The 26,649-nt window shown below is 34.4% G+C and overlaps 1 protein-coding gene across 3 annotated transcripts in view; it reads right to left on the bottom strand.

The window, feature by feature from the left end:
- The window catches only part of retm (real-time), a 108,365-nt gene continuing 81,716 nt past the window's right edge, over positions 1–26,649 (bottom strand). For 2 of the 3 annotated variants that reach the window (XM_076121535.1, XM_076121538.1), the window contains 10 exons: positions 14,185–14,300; positions 12,959–13,148; positions 12,511–12,599; positions 11,873–12,131; positions 11,428–11,546; positions 9,357–9,482; positions 8,627–8,762; positions 7,730–7,851; positions 7,173–7,297; positions 1–6,755 (listed from right to left, as the gene is read on the bottom strand). In XM_076121535.1, coding sequence (XP_075977650.1) covers positions 6,668–6,755; positions 7,173–7,297; positions 7,730–7,851; positions 8,627–8,762; positions 9,357–9,482; positions 11,428–11,546; positions 11,873–12,131; positions 12,511–12,599; positions 12,959–13,148; positions 14,185–14,300 — 1,370 coding nt within the window. In that variant the 3' untranslated portion in view covers positions 1–6,667. The remainder of the gene's footprint in view (positions 6,756–7,172; positions 7,298–7,729; positions 7,852–8,626; positions 8,763–9,356; positions 9,483–11,427; positions 11,547–11,872; positions 12,132–12,510; positions 12,600–12,958; positions 13,149–14,184; positions 14,301–26,649) is intronic. The other variant, XM_076121536.1, reaches the window with a different exon arrangement.

Raw genomic sequence — 26,649 nt, 5'->3', positions numbered from 1 at the left:
GTAGAAAAACAATTATATTATCATATAGATTTTTATTTCAATAATCGATAAATTCTACTAACATTATATTTATTGTTCTTAACATGAAATACTTAAATAAATAACACTTCGATAGGATCAACTTCGCGCTTACATTTATTACATCTTTTCATTTATTTATCTATTTTATTATAATATTTTTGTGACTTACAAAGTAACAAATAAATTGCTGAATCACAACTCTAAAGAATTCCATTACTTAGAATTAGAAATAAACTTAGTCGATTTTTCATAGAGATAGTCTACTAAAATCATTTAGTTAAAACGATAGTAGAATCGATAATATTCGACTAAAACATTGACCCCTATAGAACAAAAATACAGTGTTAAAACTACTATTATCTCATTCCTTCTTATTGCAATATTATTGGGACAAAAAGAGACAAATGCTTTTTCTCAAACATTGATAGTGTATTTGCAAAAGTAAGGTGTCAATGTTTTCGATGTTTCTCAGGGCCTATTTCAATTTAATAAAGAAATAATCTCATTCACACATTTTATTTTAAAGACAAAAATAGCATTGTTATGAAATAGGCCGAAAGAATTATCAACATTAATCTAATATTTGACTAACATTTATAGTTTTTATACTGTAGATTAAAATATAATAAAATATATTATACAAAATACAATAAAAATGCGAAATTATAAAAATCAGATCTTTTCAAAGCATGTACAGAATAAAAATTGTGCTTGTATGTAAAATAAAACCCTGCATTTGTGTACAAAATTACATATTTATGTATTAAATTCAATTCCTTATGATTTAAGCAAGCGATATGCGTGTGTAGTGTGTACAAATTATATTAAAAACTAAGTATATTGCATTATTTAAAGAACATTTCTCAGACAACTTGTAAACTTTCATTGGTTTTTTATTTTATTTCATCGTGTTGTTAGTAGTAAACCCAGTGTCAAAGTTGTTCAAGCCGCCTGAAAGGCCTCTGACATGGCTTAACGACTGTCATCTTATCAGACCACAAAGACCGACTGTTTACGTGCCTTCCTAAGTATGGAGACGCTCAATTAAAAAGACACTATACGGTCACCCGTCTGTAGAATGACCGCGCCAAGGGTTGCTTAACCCACTGATCGTTTACCGACTGGTGAGCGCAACTGGCTATGAGCGTATTGTCCGAAGGAGTAAGATCAAAGCTTAGAGGAGTAAGAGCAAAGGTGTCTTTAAAAAGCATTGAAAAGTTTATAATTAATACAAAATTATTAGCTGCTTCATATTAAAATCATTATACAATTGAATGTAAAAGAAAAGTATTTTAAATTGATAAACTGTTTTACTAATAAACGTGGAGTAAGATCTGATTAACTTTACAGTGTTTTGTCACTTTCAATCGATTTCGAAAATGTATATGAGTGAAAAGGACAAAACATTTACTAATCACAGCTTATTACATTTATTAGTAAGTGTGTTTTTTCTATTGCAATACATAATCCTGGATCTTGTTTCTAATAATTGTTGAATGGTTTTGTCTCGCCGAGTAGTTTGGCAATAAAAATATCGAACTATACACGCAGATGGCGCTAGTTGCAATTTAACTTTTAAATTGAAATTGTTGTTAATACAAGTTAAACTATATATTACCCGAAATTTTATGTACATATCTAATCTTGCACTGTAAAACGATTAGAGCCCGAAAATGTATGCAGCACGCTAATTTTGTAAATACTTAGATTATTATAAAAAAATATTACAAATATAGAAGAGGCCTAAAAAAGAACTGTGCTTCAAAACATATCACTGTCTATAACATTATGAAAAAATTATTAACATAAAAAAATAAACATTTTCTAATAATGAACTGACCTCTGTTGCAACTAGCGCCATCTACAATGTGAAACTTTATCAATTATGCCAACACTAATTGGAAAATAATTGATTTCAATTCTAATTACTCGCGCACAAAAGAAAATCAACTTTATGTCTCACTACGTAAAGTGCTTAATTGTATGAAAGATGTAGTTTTGAATAATTGATAGTTACTTTTCATTGTTACGAAGGTTTTTCTTGAATGTGAATTTTTAATTTCTGAAAGGATTTTCAATTATGAGGTAAAAATGTAATCAATTTTATTTAATGTTTTGTCGCTAAGTACCTAGAAAGATGTATTTTTCTACGAGTTATTTTATACCAAAAATATTTTCATATCAATTCTTTTAAGTAAGTTTTTAAATCTGATGTTTATATATTTTTGATGAGGTAGTTTCATAATTATTTTTTTGAATGTATTTTAGTAAAGTTTTAGCTATTTGCTAAGTCACTAGTGTTGAAGACAGCAGAGATACCTTAGAGAGAGACCTGAGGCCGAATCAAATGTGACTTTTGGGGTCTAAGACTCGATGTTACTTTTTGAAACTATTTTGCCCGTATTTTTTGCAATCGTTAAATCGTTTTGCTGACCACAATTTTAGAAATAGTTTAAAGTTCTCGAGTCTCTCTGCTCAGTCTCTATCAGCTGTCTTCATAGTATGTCTATTAAAACTACTACATTGTTGTATTATTCGTTTAAAGTAGACATTTATTTATTTATATTTTGTTTATAATTTAGCTATTATCATAAGCTTATTTAGCATCGATAGATATGTGCATCTCGTTTTCACTTATGGAAAAGCAATTCTGTCTTACTCTTTCACACATAAGGTACAAAATAACATCGATGCTATGTTTTAGACACTAAAGTTTGTTTATTATTAATTTATATTGAAGGGAAATATCCTCGCACTTTTAATTTACCAATGTATTTATGCGTTGATGCGAGAAACGTTTTATGGCAATGTGTAGCCAGCAATACCAAGCAACATTGTCGAGTGCGCGATGAATAATCTCTTCAATTATATAACCGTAACTAGGTACATATTATACTCTTTTATTTACTAAGCAATACTATATTACTTATTTATTAAGCTACGAACAAAATATTGCATATTCTATATACACTTATATATTTAAATATACATTATGTATGGAAAAATATACGCGATTCTGTTTATATATCGTGAGTCGGCTACGTTCTCTCTCAAATATTGAGTTACATTCCTTACGCGCTGACGTAAATATAGTGCGTGTGGCGACATCTAGCGATATGAAAATGAAACTTTAAGACTCGTATGATATCATAGTATACATACAAAGATTTTATAGGTGTAGCATGTTTAGGTTTGTTTTAATATTAAAACCATATATTTTTAACTAAATTAAGTTGATAAGCAAAAACAATAGTTCTAAATTTGCTAGAGTACTTCTAAGCTAAGACTAAATGTTTGTAGTTAAAGTTAAATTTACTACTTTTTTATAAAAAATATTTTATTAAAACAAACTTGTATCAAAAAGCACATTTCATATCGCTAAATGAGACACATGCTTGCAATAGCTAAGCTAAGAGCTCAACCAAAAAATAGCAATTTGTGAAGAACAAAGAATAATTCTTTACACATAGTTTTATAGAAAATATTCTTATGTCCTAGAAGGTTTTTGTTCGAACTCTTAACCTAGCTAATATCTCTGCTTATCCAATTTGTACCCGCCATTGTATGCGATAAACCTATGTTACATCCTGAGCAATAATTTGGCTGTTATCCATTTAGCACTATACTACACGAAAATGACGTTTGATAGTCATTTAAAACAGTATTTAATTATTTCTATATACATTTATTTTAGAAAGTTAAGAATAAAGTTGGTATGTATTTTGAAAATATAATTTCTGTAGTATAAACAGTAGCGCAATAATTCTCTACTACTATCGACTACCGACAACCGGCTAGCTATCGAAAATAATTGTTGACAATCGCTTCAGCGCCTCTAGCGGACGTCGTAGAGACTATTTCCGCACTACATTTTGAATGTCAAACTCTCGATGCTGAAAGTATCAGCTGTACAGAATCGCGGTACTGAAAAATAACTATATATTCCACTATCAAACATCATTTACGCGAAGTCACTTACCCATATAATTCGCTACAATTGAAAATAGACTCTATAACACATGACATAAGAGTGAATTTGTATCAACTTGTATTTGCTAGTATAATATATATTTCTTTTATTTTAATAGCTTAGTATAGAAGGATTTGTCACAGTGTATAATGACATGTTCAGACGGTAAATATATATTCATTATATTATTTCACTTGTGGAAAATACTATTGCTAACTCTCAAATTACTTAGAGATAGCAACACTGAATATAAACACAAGATTTTAAAATGTTCATAAACTTTTGTCATATATTTAACTCCCATGTAAAAGGGGCTAATCGTCATTGAAACTAAGTTATTGAATACAGAAATAAAATAACGTCGACTTCTCATAGAGGTACCCAGAGTCCAGAGAACGTCACTTGCTACCAATCATCTCTAAAATATTACTATGTTCATAGTAAATTGCATTATATATTTAACATTTCCATTATTTTACCTTTCTGCTGAAAGGTATTAGGTACATTTAATTTCTTGCGAATTTTCATATCTAATTCTTTTAGCAGAGATAACCTCCTCTTTCAACTATTTAAAGGTTAAATATGTATATTATTATAACCCTCATATTCAGCTACTGACATATAAAACTAGTCTACCGCCACATTTTGGGCACAATTCCTATATTCAAGCTCTTACTGAACTTTCTCATAGACAATGAAATATTCCCAATCAAGTAATATTTTACTATTACGCGACTAAACGCGTCTGAACACGACAATATTTACACATATACATACATATCATATACTCCAATTTTTACGTAATGTTAGTACGTAAAATCGCTGGAAATACTACATAGATTTTAGAAACCATAAATATTGCAATGCAATCAGCTACAGTCTGTCATAAGTAAGAAATAAAAACCCATTACTGTCCCACTACTGGGCTTGCGGGGTTTGGTCAAGTCAACCCTGCTAGCCAATAGCGGCAAATCATCATTATAGTCAGCGACTTTAATCATAATTGTACATTGCGAGAGACGCAAAGAGATGGTACAAGTATGTTCTGCGCTGTATATAAGAAACTGGAAAATGATGACAATAACTGTTTTTAAAAGACTTTTTAAAAGATCTCAATTTAATATCTGATGTAGATATATTCGTCCAGTCATCCACATTTCTTGCATTGCCTAATATACTAAGAGCAAACTTTAAAAAAGATTTTTTTTATAGTATACTTTACTGCCCAGTTATTATCAACATTGTCCAGCAACGCAAATATCCAGCGATATTTAGATGAAATAACGTCAATTACAATAAAATCATATATTATTCCACTCTAGTGTTTTATTTATCACGTCTAATTGGTTTGCACCGATACAGTAATATATCCATATTAATATTCTGGATTTATAATCGGGATATTTCGGAAACCTTCGGTAAACATCGGAAAACAGACTTTAAATATTATCTAAGAAAACATGAATTTCAAATTTACGTCAATGATGGCCTCTGTCAGCATTTTTAAGTAAGTATCAGTTACCTTAACAAGTGAATTATTGATAAATATTTTCATTAAGTGTCAATATATTTACCAGATAGGTTATACAACACATATCTGCCGTGATACTAACACATAGACCCGGTTTAACCACTTTTAATATCCATCAATAATCTAATGGTTTTTTTTTTGTTAGTTGTTTTACACATTTGCTACTTTATCCATCAGATAGGTTATCTAACACTTAGCAATGAGACGTGAAACCGGCCTTTAAACTTTTTCTTTAGAGTCACGATGTTCACCGAACTTATCCGAGCTTTCCCGAATGACAATATATTTTTCTAAGTTACTAGCTAAAATAGTAACGGTCATCAAATCCGATAGCATTATATTTAAAATAACTTTGAACTAAATTAATTAAATGTATCATCTTTCACTTAAACCTATTTTATTTATTAATTCAAGTTTCTGCCTATTCCTGTTCTGAGCTGCTTACCTGCTTGTTTTAAACGTCGTGATTATGAGCTTAGTTTAAAGAAAATTTACATATTGCTTATAAAAATATATACATACGTATCTTGAAAAGGGATAATCCATTATCATTTTTTAGTATCTTCTATACAAGTTGAGTCAAAATTATGTTTTACTTTAAAAACTAGTCACGTCTCTATAATGATACTAATGCCATTTATTAGTCAAAGTTTAAAACTTATACGAATACATAATGTACACATACAAAATTTGTCCAAATATATAGTTTTTTTTTACATTTTCCACCCAAAGACTGGTCAAATAATTTCAATTTAGTCATCCCTTTTTAAAATACGAAATGTGAACCTTACGCTGATTGCTATAAAGTCAATTTTACCTTCTCACATACTTTAAAATACGTTCAACGTAAACTAAACTTTATGCTGTAAGAAACAAAGTCTCTTTTACATCTGCATATTTAAACACATTCATAATTTCTACACAATGTAAAATCAACCTAACACAAATCGCAATAAAGATCAACTTTACAAAGCAGCTCACGTCCCACAACGTAAAACAAAACTTAAAAGTGTAACAGTGATAAATACAACGGATAATCGACTCTACACCGTAGTATTAAAGTTCATTTTGGAACAGGATAGGCGTAGGTACAAACCTGCCCTTCAGAGGGGTGGTCTGAGCGCTCGCGGCGCGTAGGGCTCGCATCACCGTGACGGACAGCTGCTGGCCGCCGACTTGCCCGACAGGCACGAGAAGCCGCTCGTGCCCGACTGTAGGCTGGACATTGAGCCCCTGGAAGTACATAAAATGATTTAGTAACATGTTTTGAAGGTAACGAACTGTTCATGTTGTTCAAATCACATGAAATTTAGGCGACTATAGAAATAAATTTTGGCCTGACCTTCGAAAGCGCAAAATTCAACTATTTTCTGGAATGTGGATTCCAAAGGTAAACCATCGTTTAACAACTATTAAGAGCAATTGTTATGGCCGCAGCTGACGTTCAGTTGGAACGGAAACAGGGCATTTTTGTAAAAAAGTTTTCTTTACCCACTCTCCTAACAAACTTGTACAGACACAAAATACTTATTTTATTGTACACTTCGATTAAACAAAGATCTGAAAACTTGAGTTTGAAGTCTCAAAACTCGACCTGAAGCCTGTCGTCTAGTCTCATGACCTGGCTTCCAGATGTCGGTGTGTACTCACTTGTAGTGGTGGCTGGCGAGGGTCTCGTGGAAGTACATGAGCTGCGCGGCGCGGTGCGTGGAGTCCAGCAGCTCGCAGCGCCACTGCAGCACGTAGCTGCCGCACTCCAGCATCACGTGGGAGCCCTGCGGGACACACCATCAATATTACTTAGAGATACTACTTATATTACTATTATAATAATATTACTTATAGAGTAGTCGTTAGTGTAATTATGAACAACGACTACTTTTAGAACAGTATTCATTGTTTTAAAAGAGACATTCTAAATTATAAAAAGTTGTTTAAAGTCTTCGATCTGAAAGTAAAAATACAACAGTAGTTATTGATACATATTCCACTAGAATCTATTGATGGGTGCAACATGGTAGGTATGAAAACACTTAGGATGGAAATATGTTTTATTCTTGGAAATTCCGAAAACTATAGTATTTATCTTTTGTGTAGATATTTGCATTTAAATACTAACCTAAAGTTTTCACTAAAAGTTGGCCTGAATCACTGTAGTCCAGAAATATAATGGATGGTGATAAGTAATGTTTGTGATGGTCCCCTACCTGTATGCTCTCTCCATCATGGCAGACGAGGGTGTTCTCGACGCGGTGGAAGTGCTCGCCCTCGCGCCACCCCTTCTGCTCCAGCACCGACTTCTGCTCCTCACCCCCACCTACACACAGGGCTGCGTCAACCAACGGGCACGGGCAACCAACCAAATTATAATAAATTAATAAAAAATAAAACAAAAAATAAACAAAAGAAAAATTGTAGTAAAGGAAATCATAAAAATAAAGGTAATAAATAAATCAATGTATGAAAAAACAAATATAAGTTACTAAAAAAACATTAAAAAAAGAATTATAATCGATTATGCATTTATCGACCCCAAACAATTTGGTGTAAGGTAATAAACAATTTGAAGACCAATTATCTTAAGATTATTTTTTTTCAGTAGCCAGCATATTTTCAGTCGAGTCTCGACAACCGGCTATCGAGAAATGTTGTACGGAAGTTTAATTATCGCCTCTAGTGGGCGTCGTAAGAACTATTTTGGCAGTACATTTTAAATGTCAAGCTCTCGGTACTCGACCGTACCGACTATAAACAATCGAGCTACTGAACGCTGAGTAGTAAACCCCAAATGAGTGAAAATCTTTATATAAGTATATAATTCTTCTGTAAGTGTGTATGTCACTGAACTTCTCTTAACACGTTCGCTGCCCCTGACGCGTATGTGCGTTTTGTAGAACGCACATACGCGTCGCGGGCAGGGAACGTGTTAAACGACTGGACCGATATTGATGAAATTTTTTGTGTGTGTTCAAGGGGATCTGAGAATGGTTTAGATTCACAATTTTGTCCGCTGGACAATGTTTTTTTTATTAATTTTAAATTTATTAGACAGGACAACGTCTGTCGAGTCCGCTAGTATATTATAAAGGTGTGTATGTGTATACCTGTGGCGTCAGGCGGCGGGTGCCTGAGCTCGTGCTCGCTGCGGTACACGGTGAAGGCGATGTCGTGGCGCAGCACGTCGAAGTCCCACGTCAGCACGCTCTGCGGGTCGCGGTTCACTACTATTACCTCGTGCACCTGCGAAATAAAATCATTGTTATGTTTATTACATAATTCGCATAGTTCGCGTTAATTCCCGTATTATATTATACATTAAACATGCGACGCGAGAGTTTAAAAGTTATAATGTTTATTACATGTTTCTGAATGAATAAAGAGTTAATCTAAAGGAAAAAATACTTCAGTTATACATAAAGGTGTAGTGGACGTATATAAAACGTTACGGCGTTACAAGGAAGTCACATTCAATAGAATACTTCCCAACAAACACCAGAACATAGGGAACATACTTATGATACAGTAAAATATAACAATTACAACTTAAGAAATCAATAATTCTATATCGATTCTATGGCCTGTGTAATATTAAATTCACAATGCACTGTAAATTACAAGAGGTTAAAGCTAAAAGATGGCGCTCCAAATACCAAGACTGCCATCTAGCGATAAAACCAACATCCATTCTCAAAAAAATTAGTTTTATTTTAAAAATAAGTATTATTTTATCCCATAACTGTCCCACTACTTCGCAAGGGTCTCCTCCTGAACGAGGAAGGGATTAGGCATTGAGTCCAGAGTTATAAATAAATAAAAATCATTTTTTCGTCTCACCTGTCCTTTCCCCAAGCTAACAGAGCGATAGATGCTGTCCTCACACAGCGGGTCCCCGTCCCTCTCGGTGAAGGCGCCGCTCACGTACAGGCTCTTGGGCACGAGCCCACCTTCGTGCACGAAGCTCTGCAGGTAACACGACATGTTAGTGGAGGGTATTGTAGTGTGTGATGTGCTAGCGTTGTGTAGCGTGTGTGGGATGTAATGGGTGTGTTGACTAGTAGAGCTATGTGAAATTGATGTTGAAGGTTTGTTGGGAAAAATATTGTGTTTTTTTTATTTGAAGGTAATATTTCGTCACTATGACGGCAAACAATCATGCCTTGTTTAATTTTAGGCAGACATTAAATAACGCCATTTGCTACAATTTTATATGATTGCAAAATAAAGTCATAGGGATTTTGGAAAATTGCGTTTTTTTTTTAATGCTATCAGTTCCTCTCGATAACTAAATCGGGCTTCAAAATTAACGGAAAGATTTTTATTGAAATGGCCAGAATTTATTCACAAGACTACTTATTGATATATTTTTTTAACATCAATCAATATTATTATGGACAATAACAGTCGAAACCAATGAACTTTAATACGGAAAAGTTAATAATAGTATCATATCTTTGTGTTGATTTGATGTATAGTGGATAAAGATGAAGTCTTAAATGTATAGATGAAGTCTGAAGAGCCTATGTATCGAGGATGAAACAAGTAGTGTGTTCGAACATAGATGTGCGATGATCGTACATAGTACATAGTTCTCATAGCACAGTGTTACCATTGACTTCACAGAGAATAACGCCGGTACAATCAAAATATACGTTGATTTGCAGATTGAACATCAAAAGTTACAAAATGGATAGGAATTAATAGATTTTTTGTTAATGCGAACTTTATTTACGACGCACGCCGTCTTATACATTCGTACATGAGTGTATAAGCTTGAATTTATTCGTTTCAACTTAGTGGTGTAACGAACGCATATTCATACGCGTACGTATGTTGCGTGTACGCATAGTTTTTACGTGCAAAAAAATCCCATTAACTAATTTACACAGCATATAAATGAAATAAGAATAATTTAAGAAATCATAAATCTGATTTAAATAAAACAAACTTTCAATCTGATAATCAACGTATAAGTTGATAATGAAGGCAGGCTTTATTCCGTGAGTGTGACGATTGTCTACCACTAGCACGTTAGTCGATACACTTGGACTAAACAAATATAACGGGCCTCGGTATACACACTCAAAAACCGTTTATTTCAGTCAGACTAGTCATAATAAGTATTTTAGAGGGAGATTTTATTTCCTCTATTATAAAAGTAAAAAAAAATATTCTTTTTAAGGCTAGATCATAATATTTTTCTATTTCGGAACTTGAAAATTCAACCATTCAAGCTAGAATATCTTCAGATTATTTCTACTACACATCATAAAAGACAAATTTACTTTGCAAATATCATGACATTTCGATGTCCATTCTTATCGTCATGTTATTAGGGTATATAGTAGTGTGTGATACCGCAGGCCCTGTGTAGTACTTATCGCGTACAAAGTCGTAATACTGGTGCGGCACGTTTAACGCTGCATCTATTATGTCCGACTGCCGCAATGAAACCAAACAAATCGTTCAAATAACTCCACAATTATAAAACAACCCTTTCAATGTCCGACTGCTGGGCTGCATCAAAGTGAACATGTAAGGTTGATTATGTTCCCTCATCGTAACTGCTTCCCAACCTTACCAAAATTGGTATGTACTCATAATTTTTTCTTCACCACTCAATTCCACAAATATATAAGCTCACTTGAAGGCTAGAGAGCTATAATAATGTAACCTGTAGATATGTTAAATAAACAGCCAATAGATGGCGCTAACATCGTTGTCAAGTAAAATAACCAAATAAGAAAAATAAATAGAAAAGAGATAATTGTCACTATCAGATAACTTAATTCAACGAATTATTTCATTCGGAAAACAAATAAATGTCGACAAGATATGAAAAATAATATGTTAAGGAGTTACAATTTTCCATTTGTATTCATGTTATTATGAGTGTATGGTTGGTTACCTTGCAGGGTCCTCCGAGGAAGTCAGGAATGAGGTCCTTGGGGATATAGTCGAGCAGACCTCCAGGCTGGAGGTAGTCTTTACCGCCGTAGAACAGGAACTTACTGCGGGTGTTCTCATCTGAAATGTACACAATACAGTTATAAATATTTGTGTCACTTGGTTCGAAAAGATTTTTAATAAGTTCTTTGGTACTTTGCTCTATGTTCGCTCTTATCTATTGCCAAGCGATCTTAGCATTTGTACAAATTAAAATCGAGACTTTCTTAGGATAAGCACTATTTTATTTATTATTTACAAAAAAGAAACGAATGCACATACGAAGGACACTAAAGACAGTGTCTTAGAGACATGTTTTATTCTTAATTAATTTAAAAAACTGTTATTCCCATCTGCCTAATCTTCCAATGAATAAAAATATTTTATCAAAAATATCAATTACTCACCAATAAACGTGCTAACAATAGTCCACAATATAGGGAAGACCCTGGGCGCCCTGACGATGAGCACTCTGCCCATGGTCTCCGGGTAGTTGGCCTCCACGATCTGTATGATACGCAGCAGAGCCCTAACTCCTGGCCGCCACAGGTGACGCATGTTCAAGCCGTCCAGGTCCACCAGCAGGCACCAGGACTGGATGGCGTGTTCTGATGAACGAGTCGCCTCTTCTAGAAGTTTAAGACCTTCCTCGCATACGTGAAGTGTCTGGAAATAGTTTGAAATACATAAATAAGACTAACTAGGGTAAGAAATAGCGTAAAAATGTTAATGAAATTTTGACCATAAGTTAAGCAGGAACTACTAAGTACTATTCTTCAATCAGTTTTCATCGTTAATTAAAATTCCGTAAATCATTACACCTGTTGAATAAAAACACATTCCTTAGTTCTGGCGGGCAAAACATTTATAAGATTATCTTAAAATATACACACCTAGCTTGTAATGACATACAAGACCGCACAATATAAAATGAAAAATAACGCCAACTACTTAGCGTTTGTGTAACTACTTGGACAACTCTCTGGATGTTTGGCAGGATATTATACTCATTTGGACAGAGGATGTTAATAAACTTTGTACTCACCAACTTCAAGAGGCCATCTTCTCCGATAGATTTCAGCAGTCCCTTGACGTCCATCTGGCCGAGTCGAAGAATGTAAAGCGGACGTCCGTCTGAAAGAACAACGTAACAAAATCTTTACTTATAAATCGATTAAAAATACAATTACTTTGGTAAAAATACCTCTGCAAATCTCACCACGCATTATTCCAACTATTTACCTGAAAACCTGACATTACGTTAAAGAAGTTTAGTTTTTAGTAAGAAGAGTTTAATTTCGTTATAGAACAATGCGAAATATCCATGTTTTAAAGCCAATTTCATATTCCTGATTTGTATTTTAAAGCCGTCGACTTCCGAGCACGGCTAGTGTAATCTGCTCGGAAACATCAACCATGTGTGTGGTCGCGTTATCTAATTCATGAATAATGTTTATGTTTAGAATCCTACAAAATTTATTCCCTCCCCTCACCCTTGTCATGATGATGCCAGCCGCCAGGAAAGTACTGCTTCACAACATCAGGTGTCTCGTACTCAGACAGGATGCGGTCCACCTGGTGCTTCTTGCGCCACAGCAGCGACTGCGAGAGCATCTCGCGCGCCTTCTCCACGTTGAAGTCACGGGCGCGGAGGAACCGAAGCAGGGTCGTGTCGCTTGGCACCTGGACAACAGAAGATAGAATTAAAAGTCACTCATGGCTAGCTGTCCTCAGTAGCGCTATTTTCCACAAACAGAACTATCAAAGCAAGAGCTTGACATTTAAAATGTACCGAAAAATAGTTCCCATGGTGCCCACTAGTGGCGCTGATGAGATGTTCATTCATAATTTATAGTTAAGCAACCTTTAGTCCCAACCTTCCATTCTTGGGTGGGCGTCTCCGTGCTTCAACACATTAAACTTTGGTCTAGTGTGTTATCAAATACGGTTACCGATGGAAAACACTTCAAAATAAGTTTTCTACGCGCTTTTTGCATAATGGATGTATAATAAGTGCACGAAATAAACAGAATGAAACTAAACAGCTATATTTCTAGCTTCTACCTTCCCACACATCTTAGTCCACACGTGAAAAACAACGTGATTCCATTCCAATATCTGTATTTCAGTTCCTTTTGTAAACATTTCAATCGTTACAATAACAAGCAGGCGGTTTGTCTGAAATTCCTCCACAGTTCAGATCGCGATAACTAGCTATAAATTTAAATCGCACGCCTTCGTAACTGCTTGTTGTTTATGAAATACCGCGGTTTGAACGTAGGTGGTAACGCACGTTATTTTACCATATTTTATTTTTAACTGACACGTGTTGAAATGTGCATTTAATTTAGTAGGTAATGTAGGTAATGGTCAATACACTATTGTAGTTCAACTGGAAAATTAAGCTACCTATCAGCAGAATATTATATTTTCGACTTTATTGAAAAATAATACCAGCTCCATTCTGGTGTTTTAGGTAGAATATTAATTTAATTTTGATAAGTATGCTATGTACTGGAGCTCGTCATTTGATTCAATTCAAATTTCATGAAAATCAGCGGTAAACTTAAAAGTGTAAAAGAGCTGGCTGAAAGGCAGTTGTCTTAAAACCACATCTTTACAAAAACCAGTAAGATTTATCGATGTTTTTTGCAGCGCGAACTAAACGTCATTTGTAAAAGTATTACAGTAAAAGTATTACTACAGTTTGGTATCTCACCTTGCCCTTCTGCAAGTCAGCGATCCACTTGCGCAGCTGAAGCAGCCGCGACTCTTGCATCGGAGTCAGCTCACCCAGGTACCGCTTGATGTACTCGCTATCCAGTGTGTATTGATCTGGAAATAACAGAAACATTTAATATAACAGAATAAAAACTGTGCACATTTTACAAGATTAGGATAAATTAGTTGACCCGCGCAACTTCGCTCGCGTCACATAAGAGAGAATGGGTCAAATGTTTCCCCGTTTTTGTAACGTTTTTTATTGCTCCTCTGCTCCTACTGGTCGTAGCTTGATGATATATCGCCTATAGCCTTCCTCGATAAATGGACTATCTATTACTGAAAAAATTTTTCAAGTCGGACCAGTAGTTCCTGAGATTAGCGCGTTCAAACAAACAAACAAACTTTGTAGCTTTATAATATTAGTATAGAATAAACCATAATACCAACGCTGACGATACAGAAAAATAAAATTAGGCTAACCCGCGTGCCAATTTCATTCCCTATTCCAGCTTAACTAATGGACTGATTTTCGGCAAAAAAGAAGTACCTAAAGAAATGATCCCAGGTAAAAATCAACAAGTGCGTTTCGATTGTTTAGCCAAAATAGCATGTCAGAAAGACTTTTCCATTTATAATATTATTATGAATTATAAGCATATTTTTCTTCACGTAATAGCAAATAGAGGTGAGGTAAACAAGAGGTTAAAAACTCATAACTCTTCAATCTCCACTACTTTGGAACATTTCCAATAACTTGAGTAATATTCCCATTTCATTCACAGTTTATCCCCATTGTAGACCACAATATATCTGAACAGTAGTTATGATAGAGAGAACATTATTTATTGCAAGCATACGTAGCCAACCTGGAAGCTTGCCACTGCGGTTGGCAAACAGAACCAACGCGATACATCTGTTTGTATGGTGTGTAGTTTTGTATTGCAGGGCTACTTTAACCGTGTGTCAGTGTATGAAGCTTAAAAAAAGACTCGAGGTGCTAAATAAGACAAGTTAATTGTCGATTTGGAAATTGGTTCAGTGTAACTCCAACCCTGAGGTCATTTTCACAAGCTCTATAGTAATAAGCTATGTTATAGTTTGGGACCGAATCTACTTATCTCGAGGCTGGCCGAAACGTCAAGTCAAATTCAAGTTTAATACGCATGATGGCTCTAATTTTCGTAAAATGATGTGTGAAACTGTAGATCACGTATATATAATATTTATTTCATGTTGAATTTCGTCGGTGCAACGGCAAAATCATGCCGACCACCAAACTGTTGCATTCAGTCTAAGATAAAATAAAAGTATTTCTATGAAATGAAAACTTTCTCAATTGTATCTTAAAGCAACAGTCCAGAAGAAATAAACAGTAACATTTTCTTAAGCCGTAATTCCTTGGAAATAGAAAATCAAGAAATTTCCGTTCTTATAAAAGTGGAAAACTGTTTCCGAGAGTTCGTTTTGAAGTGAAACTAAATAAAAGTTACATTGGATTGAATAAAGCGACCGCTTGGAGGAAAATGCCTTGAGTAGGGATGTAAGGCTTCTCGTACAAGGACGTAGATAGTTATTTCGGAAGGAAATTGTGAGTTGATGAATGGTCGAGGTCAACTTTCCGATGGTTTCTAGTCTTTATATTAGTGTTTTTATAGATTTCTGTAGTTATTTTCTATTTGGACCGTTGACCATTTAAACGCAAAATTTTATTTTGTATCAGTTTTTTAATCTTTTCTATCGAAGGGGCTAATCCAGACTAGATACAGGGGTAAGTGACATAATAATACATATACTATTTTATTTAAATACACAGTATTAATTTATCTTTCTGTCCATTTCTTTGGTTTCTGCCTACGCCTTTGAGATAAGACATTAGATAATCTTTAAATACACGGTTTTAGTCCATCCTTCCGTCCATTTCTTTGGTTTCTGCTTAACCCTTTGGGAAAAAGGCTTGATATTATGTACGTATGTAGTCCATCCCAACTGTTATTGAACAAGGACCAGATGACTTCTTCTAAAAATTGACCACTAACCTATGAAACAAACAGAAAATAAAAAGGTCCCACAGCCAGTTTAAACAAAATTGTAATCCAGTAACAGTATAAGTACTATCAACCCTGCCACCGCCGTCAGTTTCCCGCAACGAAACAAACTTGGTACAATGTACACTAGTTGCGGTTGGAGTCAAGGGCGCTGGGCTGCAGCCAACGGGTTAATGTCAATTGTTATATGCTAATATATTGCATGCAATGTACGTGGAGGCCTGCTTTTGGCCCTGGTTTTGACCCTGAAGTATTTGTTTTAGTAGTGTCAAATTTACAAGGTTTTGTTTAACATGGAATTGTAATAAATGTCTTTACGTAACTTCCAAATGGTCATTTTCTTAAAACTATAATCATATAAAAAATTATGTCTACAGTAGTTAAACGTATATGAAAAGGTTAAAGTTTACTGAAACAAATAAAAGTATCAAAACCTAACCCAACAAAGAAACTAAAAGTCATATAATTAACTCAATAAAGGTATTTCTTAGACCGAGGCCCAATTACTTAATTTCTTAATATCTATAACATAGCTTATCAGATGAAATTTTGACATACATTTGCTGTCCATTTATTTAGTCAATAGTTTATCTGACACTTGAATATAAACTGTGAAACCAACTCTATTTTTTTTTTCAACATTTTTATGCATTCAATAATTTTATAACTACACCAATGACATTATTTTTTAATGTTTATTTTTGTCACCTCCAGCCTTCCCTTCATTCATAATTAGCCAGGCCGTCTCCTTCAAAACTCATTCCTATTCAGTATCTCAAAACACCTCACACGTCCTTGCAAAGTATCGGGTACAGACATTGAAACTCCTCATCCTTGGAGCTGAAGGGAGCAGCTGGAGGTCAAGGTCTCCCGGCTCCCGGGCGAGCAGGCAGGGTTGACGTCGTTAGCTAATGTATGGATGGTACGTTGAAGGAGAGTTGATTTTTATTTGCATTTCGAGTGGTGTAAAGTTAGTAGTGACAGTAGACTGTGTAATGTATATGATTTATGTATGCTTATGTATGGCAGAGTTCGAATTTAAGATTTTTCGGAAAAGAAACTGGAAATCTGTGTTATGCTGAATTCGTATTTAAGATCCCGACAGAAAGAGAGAAAAAATACGTATTGGTCAATTAGGCAATCGAATTCAATATCTTCTAATCAACAAACATACATACTGCTAAACCATAAAATAAATATTAACACTACAGTAAAAGATCCAAACTCGGTCGGACAATTTTTGTCGTGTCGTAAATTCCTTTCGGATGTCTAACCTATGAAGGGGAGAAATGTTGAGTTATGTCGTGTATTTCCACCAAAATAAACACACCGGTAGACGACCATTTGGTGCGTGAACGGAAAGGCTTCAAAACCTATAAATTTCTCTAGTTCCCCACCTGAACCTTACCTCCTTGAAGACCAGAAAAATACTCCTGCTTGATCATTGAAGGCATTTAACAAGCATTTAAACAAGCTATAGCCTTTTCTAATTAGCATATTGGATGCAATAAATTAAGCAGTAACCGGTAACGATATTTACTATGCGACTGCTATGACGTTTGATTCCGGTACATGCACATGATGGTACCTCCTAACACTGAATGGTACCAGAAGGGTTCCAGTTATCTGATTGCATCGAATCGTATGTTGTTTTTATAACGACTGTTAGGGTCATATTGTGAAGAGTTTTATGAAGCCGAAATGATAACGTTAGCGAAGCTGAAAATATAATTGTGATTTTTGTTTTATTGCAGAATCTCTTTTTAATACCTCATTCCAATATAAATAACTGATCAGACTCGTTATTATGAAATACTTCAGTCCCCTATTTTTTTTCGTAATAAATGTAATTGTCAACAAGGGAACTGTTGTCAAACTAAAAAAGGCCTTTGGGCTACTTACAATGTTTGTGGATAAGTGTCTGATTATCTAACTGCTGGATAACGCGACAGGAACTACTGCAAAAATGACACTATTAACCATTAACTAACTAAACACGAACCATGAATGAGAACTACTTTACATATTAGTAACGTGCTTAAGTGAAATTGAGAATAATTCCCACAAGAATGAAAATGACCTAATGAAATCATATACGCATATAAATGCGGGCGTAGTCTCGGCGTGAAACTAGTCTAGAATAATCATGCCTATACTTGTTACACCGTGGTTTAGGGTATCAAAATATCATTAGCGATATCTCGGCTGAAACAAATCACCCCTCCTCGCAAGGGTTTACGATAGAGAATATTACACGAACGAAGGATTAAGCCTCTATGTGTACAAACTTTGATGGAAGATTACTTGTTACATATTACATTTATATAATTAAACTAGCTTCTACTCGCGACTTCGTCCGTATGAAAGAAAATATTTACATAGATAATATCTCGCCTTTTTCTAGGTAGGTGTAGGCATTGGCCAAAGAAATTAAAATATTTTTTATAGTAAAAAGTATCCTTTGTCTTAATCCATGTTATTAACTATCTGTGTATCGAATTTCATCTAAATACATTCAGTAGTTTCGGCGTGCAAAAGAAACGTGTAACGTGTTCTTTATAACAAACATTTAACGCGAAAGGTTAAAACTTAGTACCAAACATACATACATACATTCTCACAAACTTAAGCATTATAACATTACATACATACAAACATAGATACGGTACTGTGTACCGAAATATCATAAGTTCATATACGAAGGTAAACTTTGTTTGCTTGTAATCTCGAAACTATCAAAGCGATTCTAAAGGACTATGGGCAAAAATGTATGGGCTCCGTCCCCACCTACCAACAAACATGGAACTGATACCAACGTGTTCATAAAGTGCCCCCTATTTAATTAAAATCCTTTGTTTTTGATAAATCAGTGGGAATATATATTTAAAAAAAAAAAACAATTTGTAATTATTATTTAACGTATATTTTTATTTTACATTTGTAAGTTATTTTAACATTATTGTTATATTACAGTACTAACTCATATGTATAATAATGTCCTCCTAGCCGATATACGGCTACGGCGGTCAGTTTCATTGAAACTGGCCATCTGTGCCGGACTTTGTTTATAGTGTCCAAGTGTGTGCACAATACACAGGTACACTCCCTATTCCATCATTCTCATAGTTTGGTGGGACGGATAACCGACACGACCAGTGAGAGGTCAGGCGCAGGACCGACGGCTTTACGTGCTCTCCGAGACACGAAGGTCTTCGACCTCAACTTCCTAACTCCGGGCAATCTCTAGGAAATTCTTAACAGAAAATCTCAGAAAAGACTGTTTGGCCCGACCCAGGATTCGAACCCGAGACCTCTCGCACCGCAGTCGCATATACTACCGACCGCGCCACAGAGGCACTCATATGTATATACTTATATCATTTCCGTTATATGGTTAATACATGTTATTGATTTCATATTTCAATAATTATTTTTACTCGTCAATTATAATGCTGTCTAACAGATGCGCTGGCAGATTAAAATCTGATCAGATCTAAAATCGTGGGTTGGAGAGCGGGGGGAGGGGGTTATTTTGTACCCAGCTATCTTTATGTGCATGCGGCGTCCGCCGCTGTGCACTAATTAATAAATAAATGAGCACGTATTTTGGAATTAGTCGTCAATAATACGTTAACGAGATATTTGTTTAAACGTAAGATACTATGAGAACCCCATGCATTTGGGCAATGTCGCCATAGTATAAAAATATCGTCTTGCCAAGATATATCAATTGAGCTACATTTCATTTTTGTTGATGGGTGGAGACGATTCCGCCCATAGTCCTTTAGTTTTCATTACAAGCTGCGGTTTTACTGACGGTTATAACTGTATATCTAATGAATATTACTTGATGATGAACTCATATCCAGTTGCTGAAACTGGTAGGTAATATAACTTTTGATACAGTCAGTTCAAAGATAGGTCTTCGTGCTTTGGAGTGCACGTTAAAATGTTTTGATAACAGTCAATTAACCATATAAATGGCTTTATAGACAGCTTTAAAGCTTTTAACACTAAATTCATCTATAAACATAAGACTTACGTCGTAAGATATAATAATTATAACCATATTATTATCCATTATAATTAGCTTAAAATACGCAACATGTTTCAAAAAGGCTTCTACTTTGCTCTAGTGTTTTTTGAATGAAGCAGAAAGTAAATATATTGTAAAAATGTAAGCTGTTTTATTTTAATTTCTGCAATCATATCTAGTTTCCTAGCCAACTAGTTAGTATCTAGGTTCCTAGCCAGCTTTTAGGTCAGTCTTTAAACTATTTTCATATGTTAAATAGGTTCTTAAATCCATGCTTTTAAGTTGATACAAGTCTACAAATACTTTAAGTATACCTTTTGCCATTTTACATAAGTCTAAGCAGTGACCTCATGTATATGTGATCCTTATTACCCTAAATAGACGTGGCATTATGTCCACAAAGGTCAAGCGGTAGGCACTTGACCCTGTGACCTTCAGTGACCTTGACACTACCTCCGGATTACGGTGTCCATTAATCAGGCTTAAAGGGTAAAAGCTATATTTAGAAAGATTTATAACTAACAGGGTAAGTGGACTTATGTGCAAAGTTGGATAGAGTGGTGCTTGTGAAGACAATGATGGATAGATTTAGTTATCAGATCTTACACTACGTATATTGATAAGGCTTACCTACACTTAAATGAAGTATTTATGATTGGACAGTAAATATTTGAAATAAAAAGGCCTTTTTAAATCTATTGGGAAACGTGTGCCTGGGTAGCGTTGGGGCTTGCTTTGAATAGGAGACCTCATTGAAAAAAGCTACTGCTAAAGTAATGCTGTAGCATTATACTATTCAAGGGTCAGTTCTCGTAAATAAAAATGATGAATAATTAATTTTAATTAAAATATAATCCGGTCTCATAGTAGTTTCTAATGTCACGCTCTCCTTTGGAGACAAGTATTGCGGAAAGATGATTTAGCCGACCAAAAAATCAATAGAGCAATAGGTTTCAAGAATGCACTTTAACTTTAATCATTCTTTTTTTATTATAATTAAAATTAAAGCATATTCTTCAAACCTTATCTATAATATTATCCAAGATTTTTGAAGGACCTACATCTCTCTCTTCTCTTAGTATTTTAATCAAAATATTTCACATACAAAACTTAACGTAAACGCTAAACATACGCAAGAAATTAACATGAAAAAACATTTACAGCGTATGAACCGCAAAGCTCTTAAGTTCCGTCTTAAGGAGGTTTCACTGAGCTCGTTCGAAAGCCTTCACGATATTAAAATGCTTTCAGGAGAAACGTTTCAAAACATTTTAGCGAAATATTAAAAAACTTCAGTACGCAGACATTTTTGGAAATGTTTAAATGAAATAAATTGAAATACATTTAAGTCTATTTGCATACGACTGTGTTAGAAGTTGGTGGGAAAAGGGATTTTCTTTTGAATAATTTGTTTCTATTGAATGATAAATATACTATTAAAACATTTGAGCCGCACATGAAGGCTGTTCTTCTAACTGAAAGTGTCTCAGAACTGTAGAAAAGAGATACGAATGCACTTCCTGATTTTAAATAAAGGCATTCTATTATTATGGAGATCGTGATGAAGCCTTGCATAAGAGTTACTTTAACCGTTCTTTAAGAGATGCAGAGCAGATCCCTCCACTGGCTATCTTAATGGCCTTGACGAAACCCCTCCCCCATTCCGAGAGGACACTTTTGCCGAGGACAGTAATAAATGTGTTTAATTATGTATTTATCCTACTCCAAAATAAATTGCGCGTAATTTCAACACGTTTGTTTTTCGAAATATTAACTCATCATGTAATAAGAGTTTGTGTATTAATATAACATAATTATTGTATTTATGTTCCAATTTTCCGGATCACGAGATTTATGCACAATATTGGTATAATTAGGTACAAAATTATTGTTTAAACAAAATACCTACGTAATGGAAACAATAACTAATATTTTTAGCATATTACTGAAATACTAATGGCGACGGATTTCCTCTCAAAATTTGTATATCCTGGAGAACCTTTTCTCATGTCTGTTCTATATTTTATTTTTAGTTAGTGGTTAGCCTAGTGTCAAAGTTGTTCAAGCCGCCCGAAAGGCCTTTGATACGGCTGAACGATGGTTATCTTAGTAGATAACAATTAGGACCTACTTAATATATAACATGCGAAGCATGAACTAATGATAAAACTATGAACTAACTAAAACATGAAGCTTGAACTCTCAGTTCAAGTACCACTATACGGTCACCCATTTATAGAATAACCGTACCAAGGGTTGCTTAACCCAGTAGTTGTTTACCTACCGGTAAGCGCAACTAGCTATGAGCACCTATTCCATATTATAATGACGTTTTCTAATATCGACAATAGCTTAGGTAGATAATAAAGTAGGTACCTCAACTTATTTATACATTTCCTTCTTATTGCGTAGGAATAAACCGAAAGTACAGCAAAACAAATATAAATTCGTCGCTCCCCTACAAAGGAGAGGAAGCGTTATCAAATGATAATGGTTCGCGAATCGTTGACTCAACTCAAATAGCGTAACGACATCCTTCCGCGGGGACCGAACCTGGGAATAGTAAACAGCGTAATATCTCGCTGTTTCTGAACAGGTAGGTAGAGTTATAAGTTGTTGTTTTAGTTTGTCTTTTAGTTTTAAACTTTTGGCTTTCATACAAAGTTCGTGTCCCAAGCCGCAATAATATACAAATCACTTCAAATAAAAATAATGTGTTAAGTATCTAAAGCATAGGGGAATCCAAGGCGAAACTGTAGAACAAATTTTCATGAAATTTAGCGTAAAGACAGTTTGCACATGTCGATCTTTCCCTTTCTGAAATCTATTTTTACTTTATCCAAGTAAAGTAAACGTGAGCAGAGCCATGGGTTAATTTGTAATTAATAATAATGCTGAGAATGTTCATAAAATTTGTCCTCCGTAAAAAAATATACGAAAAATTGATGACAACATTCATTCAACGTTCGGAAATATCTGGGAAATGATATTTGTAGCTCAAAGAATTCGCAGAAACTGGACCATTCGATTTTATCAACGATTCTGATTTCTGGCCAATTGATTTCACTGGTATTCGGCAGTTTCGAGGCAGAAAACGATTTGTGCGGTTTGATTCTCAGTAATATAATTATAGAATATTACGCGAAATAATTCCATGAACATTTCATCTGAAATATCCAATCCAATATCGTTTGGAGATCTGATATATTTATATTTGAATCTTAGTCCTCTATTATGTATATAGTAAATGGCAATTCACATTGGATACAGGATTTATTTCAAAGTTATTATGCTTTGTAAGGAATAAATATTATAAATGCTATAAGCACAGAATACTGAGCTTCGAGCGGGTACCATATAAACATGACGCAGTTTAGGTGCTTTTGGAAGACGCGTGAACAATAATTAGATTCAATGCGAAGCTCAAACCCACATTAATGCTAACCAGATTTTTGGCATTAGTGTGTGAATATTTACATAGTTTTGTACATCTAAAATATTTTCGTAAATCTCTCTTTCTTTTTGGCTATTCGTCCCTTATGGTAGTGGGGTCATATATATTATTATTTTAAATTTATTTTCGTAAAACAAAATATCAAAGTTCCCAACCCGCGCTTGGCCAGCGTGGTGGACTTCAAGGCCTAACCCCTCCCCCTCGTTTGGGAGGATACCCTTGCCCGTGGGACAGTAATGATTTAAAAAAAAATCATAGCTACCATATTTATTTCCTTAAACCAATATTGTGTTAGAAACTCCAATCCGACAAGTATCTATTAGTCTAGGACTTAGTACGTAACGGGTCTGGATACAAGGCCTTGTGTCAATATCGTTTATTGATGTTTCCGCAGGGACCGGCTCCTAGCTTCTACGAATACTCAACATTTCCTGCTGTTGTTTTTATTGCAGAAATGTTTCTCTTAAGTCTAGAGATTGTAGCTGTGTAACAGAAAAGTTCTCATAAAAAAATACCCTTAAAAAACCTTTAGACGCCTTTAGCAAAACACGTATTTATTATGTTTGCTAATGTAAAACAATATAAAAAAATTTGGATTTTAACCTGTGTCCGAAACGTCCCTACACGCTGCGTAAAAATATAGAAGGTAATATATTTCACATACATTTAAACAACTATGACTTCAAAGTATAGTAAGTATATTTAAAGTAATGCAATAATACTCTATTCAAATTTTAAAACTCTTTTACAAAATTAAAACAGTCCTGTATAAAAGTTACCACCACTTTAGATACTCAGCAACAAATTATAATATGAAAGTTAGTTTTCACTTTTTACAATATATCATACTTAGTTACCTTTTACTTATCATCTAAATATCGATATCAAATTATAACACTTTGTACAAAGTTTCCCTGTTCAATATGCATAAGTCCCATATTCAGTGCCACGATAAGTCGTGACGTAACTGGTGACGTCAGAGGGGGCGCCCACAACATTCGTTATCTGATTGAACTTATTGTCGTGACGCCTGAGCGATGACGTTTGTTTTAAGAGGGTCTGGCTGTATGAATGGGATGAAAGATATGCTAGTCGAGTTATGGATAAAAGCTTTTTATGAAATGTGCCTTTCGAGGATTCACACGTTTTTTATGAAAGACTATGTTAAATTCATGATAAGTTTGTTGACTATAAGGTTTAAAATTTTAACTACTAGAAAAATTGTTCTCAGAGGAATTGCTTTTGCAGTGTCAGTCGCTATTATTTGTTTGTTTAGCTATGCGGCGATCTTAGTATTATCCTTAATTCCGCCAATAACACAGTATCGAATAGAATATAATAAAAAATATTTAAAAGTATTTTTCCGACTACTAAACAATCAAACAAAATTATCATTTCGTGTCAATCACTAAGTTTGCCTAGATTGACAGATGTTACTTAGATAGGTCGGTTATCAATGATCTCTTTAACAAGTTCAAGTAATTAAACCCAAAATTTCAAAATACTCCTGCCTTCACGTCTTGAAGTAGGTAACGATAAATTAAAATCCAGCAGCAGTATCGCAATATTCTTCCATTACTAGATGAGAAAGGCAACAAAAGATGGTACACGCATGCATGCCCAGGAACACTAGGTCACGTTTGACATATAGAGCATGCGTGGGACGACCCCTACTTACCGGGAATTTATCATTAAAATACTTGCAGGTATTGGAAATACTGCATTGAGAAATATGTAGCGTTGGTTCCGTTCTAAGCTCGGTATTTTCTTTGAGAACATGCTTATAAAAAATTGCTTTGTACAAATCTTTTAATTTGATTTCACTCAAAAACGATAGTTTTCAAAATGTAAGCCATAAATATTTAATGGTTATTTCATTATTGTCGCTAGTATCGAATTTTTACTCGCATAATATAAAGTTGTTTTGTACTTGTTTTAAAAAATGTACTAAATTATTGACGTCACACGTATAGTATTTTTGTATAAAAAAAAATAATATTACGATAATGATGTAAAGAAAATACTTCGCTTGAACGATAAGGGTTTCTAATTGTTCGTATTTAAGTTTTAAAATTTTACGTTAACCTAGTAAAATACCCTTATGCAAAAACATTACAATTTTAATAAAAAATATACGAGAAAACCTTTCCCACTTCAAACCATCGATATATTAAAACCAGAAGTGTCAGTAATTACAAAGCAGCCACTATCTGGTAGATTACATCGTTTGTAATTGTAGTGCAATGTAAGTGACCAGCGCGCGGTCACGTGTCGCGTAGGCGTATTCTGCAACGCCCACGCTCAAGGACCTCTGTGCAATCGTGCTCGCTGTGCATTGGCTATTTGCGCTAACTTTATATCTGTGCTGCTAGTTTTTTTTATGGATCTTTTACGTAGACTGAAATTCAAGCTTATTAGCTTTGTTAGAAGGCTATGCTATCTTCTTCTTATTGTATGGTTAGTGGTCAACCTTGTGTCTAAGTTATTCAAGCTGCCCTAAGGCAGTTGATATAGGCTAGTTATATTAATTAGAGCTAAATATAGGTAAGGTCAGTTGAAAGCTGTCTAAAATTTTTGAATTCGATTTTACGCACAATTTAGTCACACCGAGATTCTTCAGTTCTGCGAGTTGTCAAAAGACATAACAGCTATAATATTAACAGTTGCGGTTAATGTGGTCACCATACTATCACTTAGTGACATGTCTGAGCACTTAATAGTGTCCCTAATAATTCCATTATAGGTCCTCCAAGTGATGTGATTTAATGTTAAAAGGGACCCCTTTCCGTATCAATTATAGACGCAAGATACCCCCGTAAGACGTACTAATACAGAACTAATGTAATGTCAATTTGGGTAACTTTGAATCATTTGGGTAATATTTAACGTGGGAATTTGAACTATTTTCGATTAATTTTTCATATG

The sequence above is a fragment of the Anticarsia gemmatalis genome, chromosome 13 (assembly GCF_050436995.1).
Source record: "Anticarsia gemmatalis isolate Benzon Research Colony breed Stoneville strain chromosome 13, ilAntGemm2 primary, whole genome shotgun sequence".
NCBI lineage: Eukaryota > Metazoa > Arthropoda > Insecta > Lepidoptera > Erebidae > Anticarsia > Anticarsia gemmatalis.
Note: the sequence above shows the minus strand (reverse complement) of the source record. Positions and strands in the feature narration are given on the sequence as shown.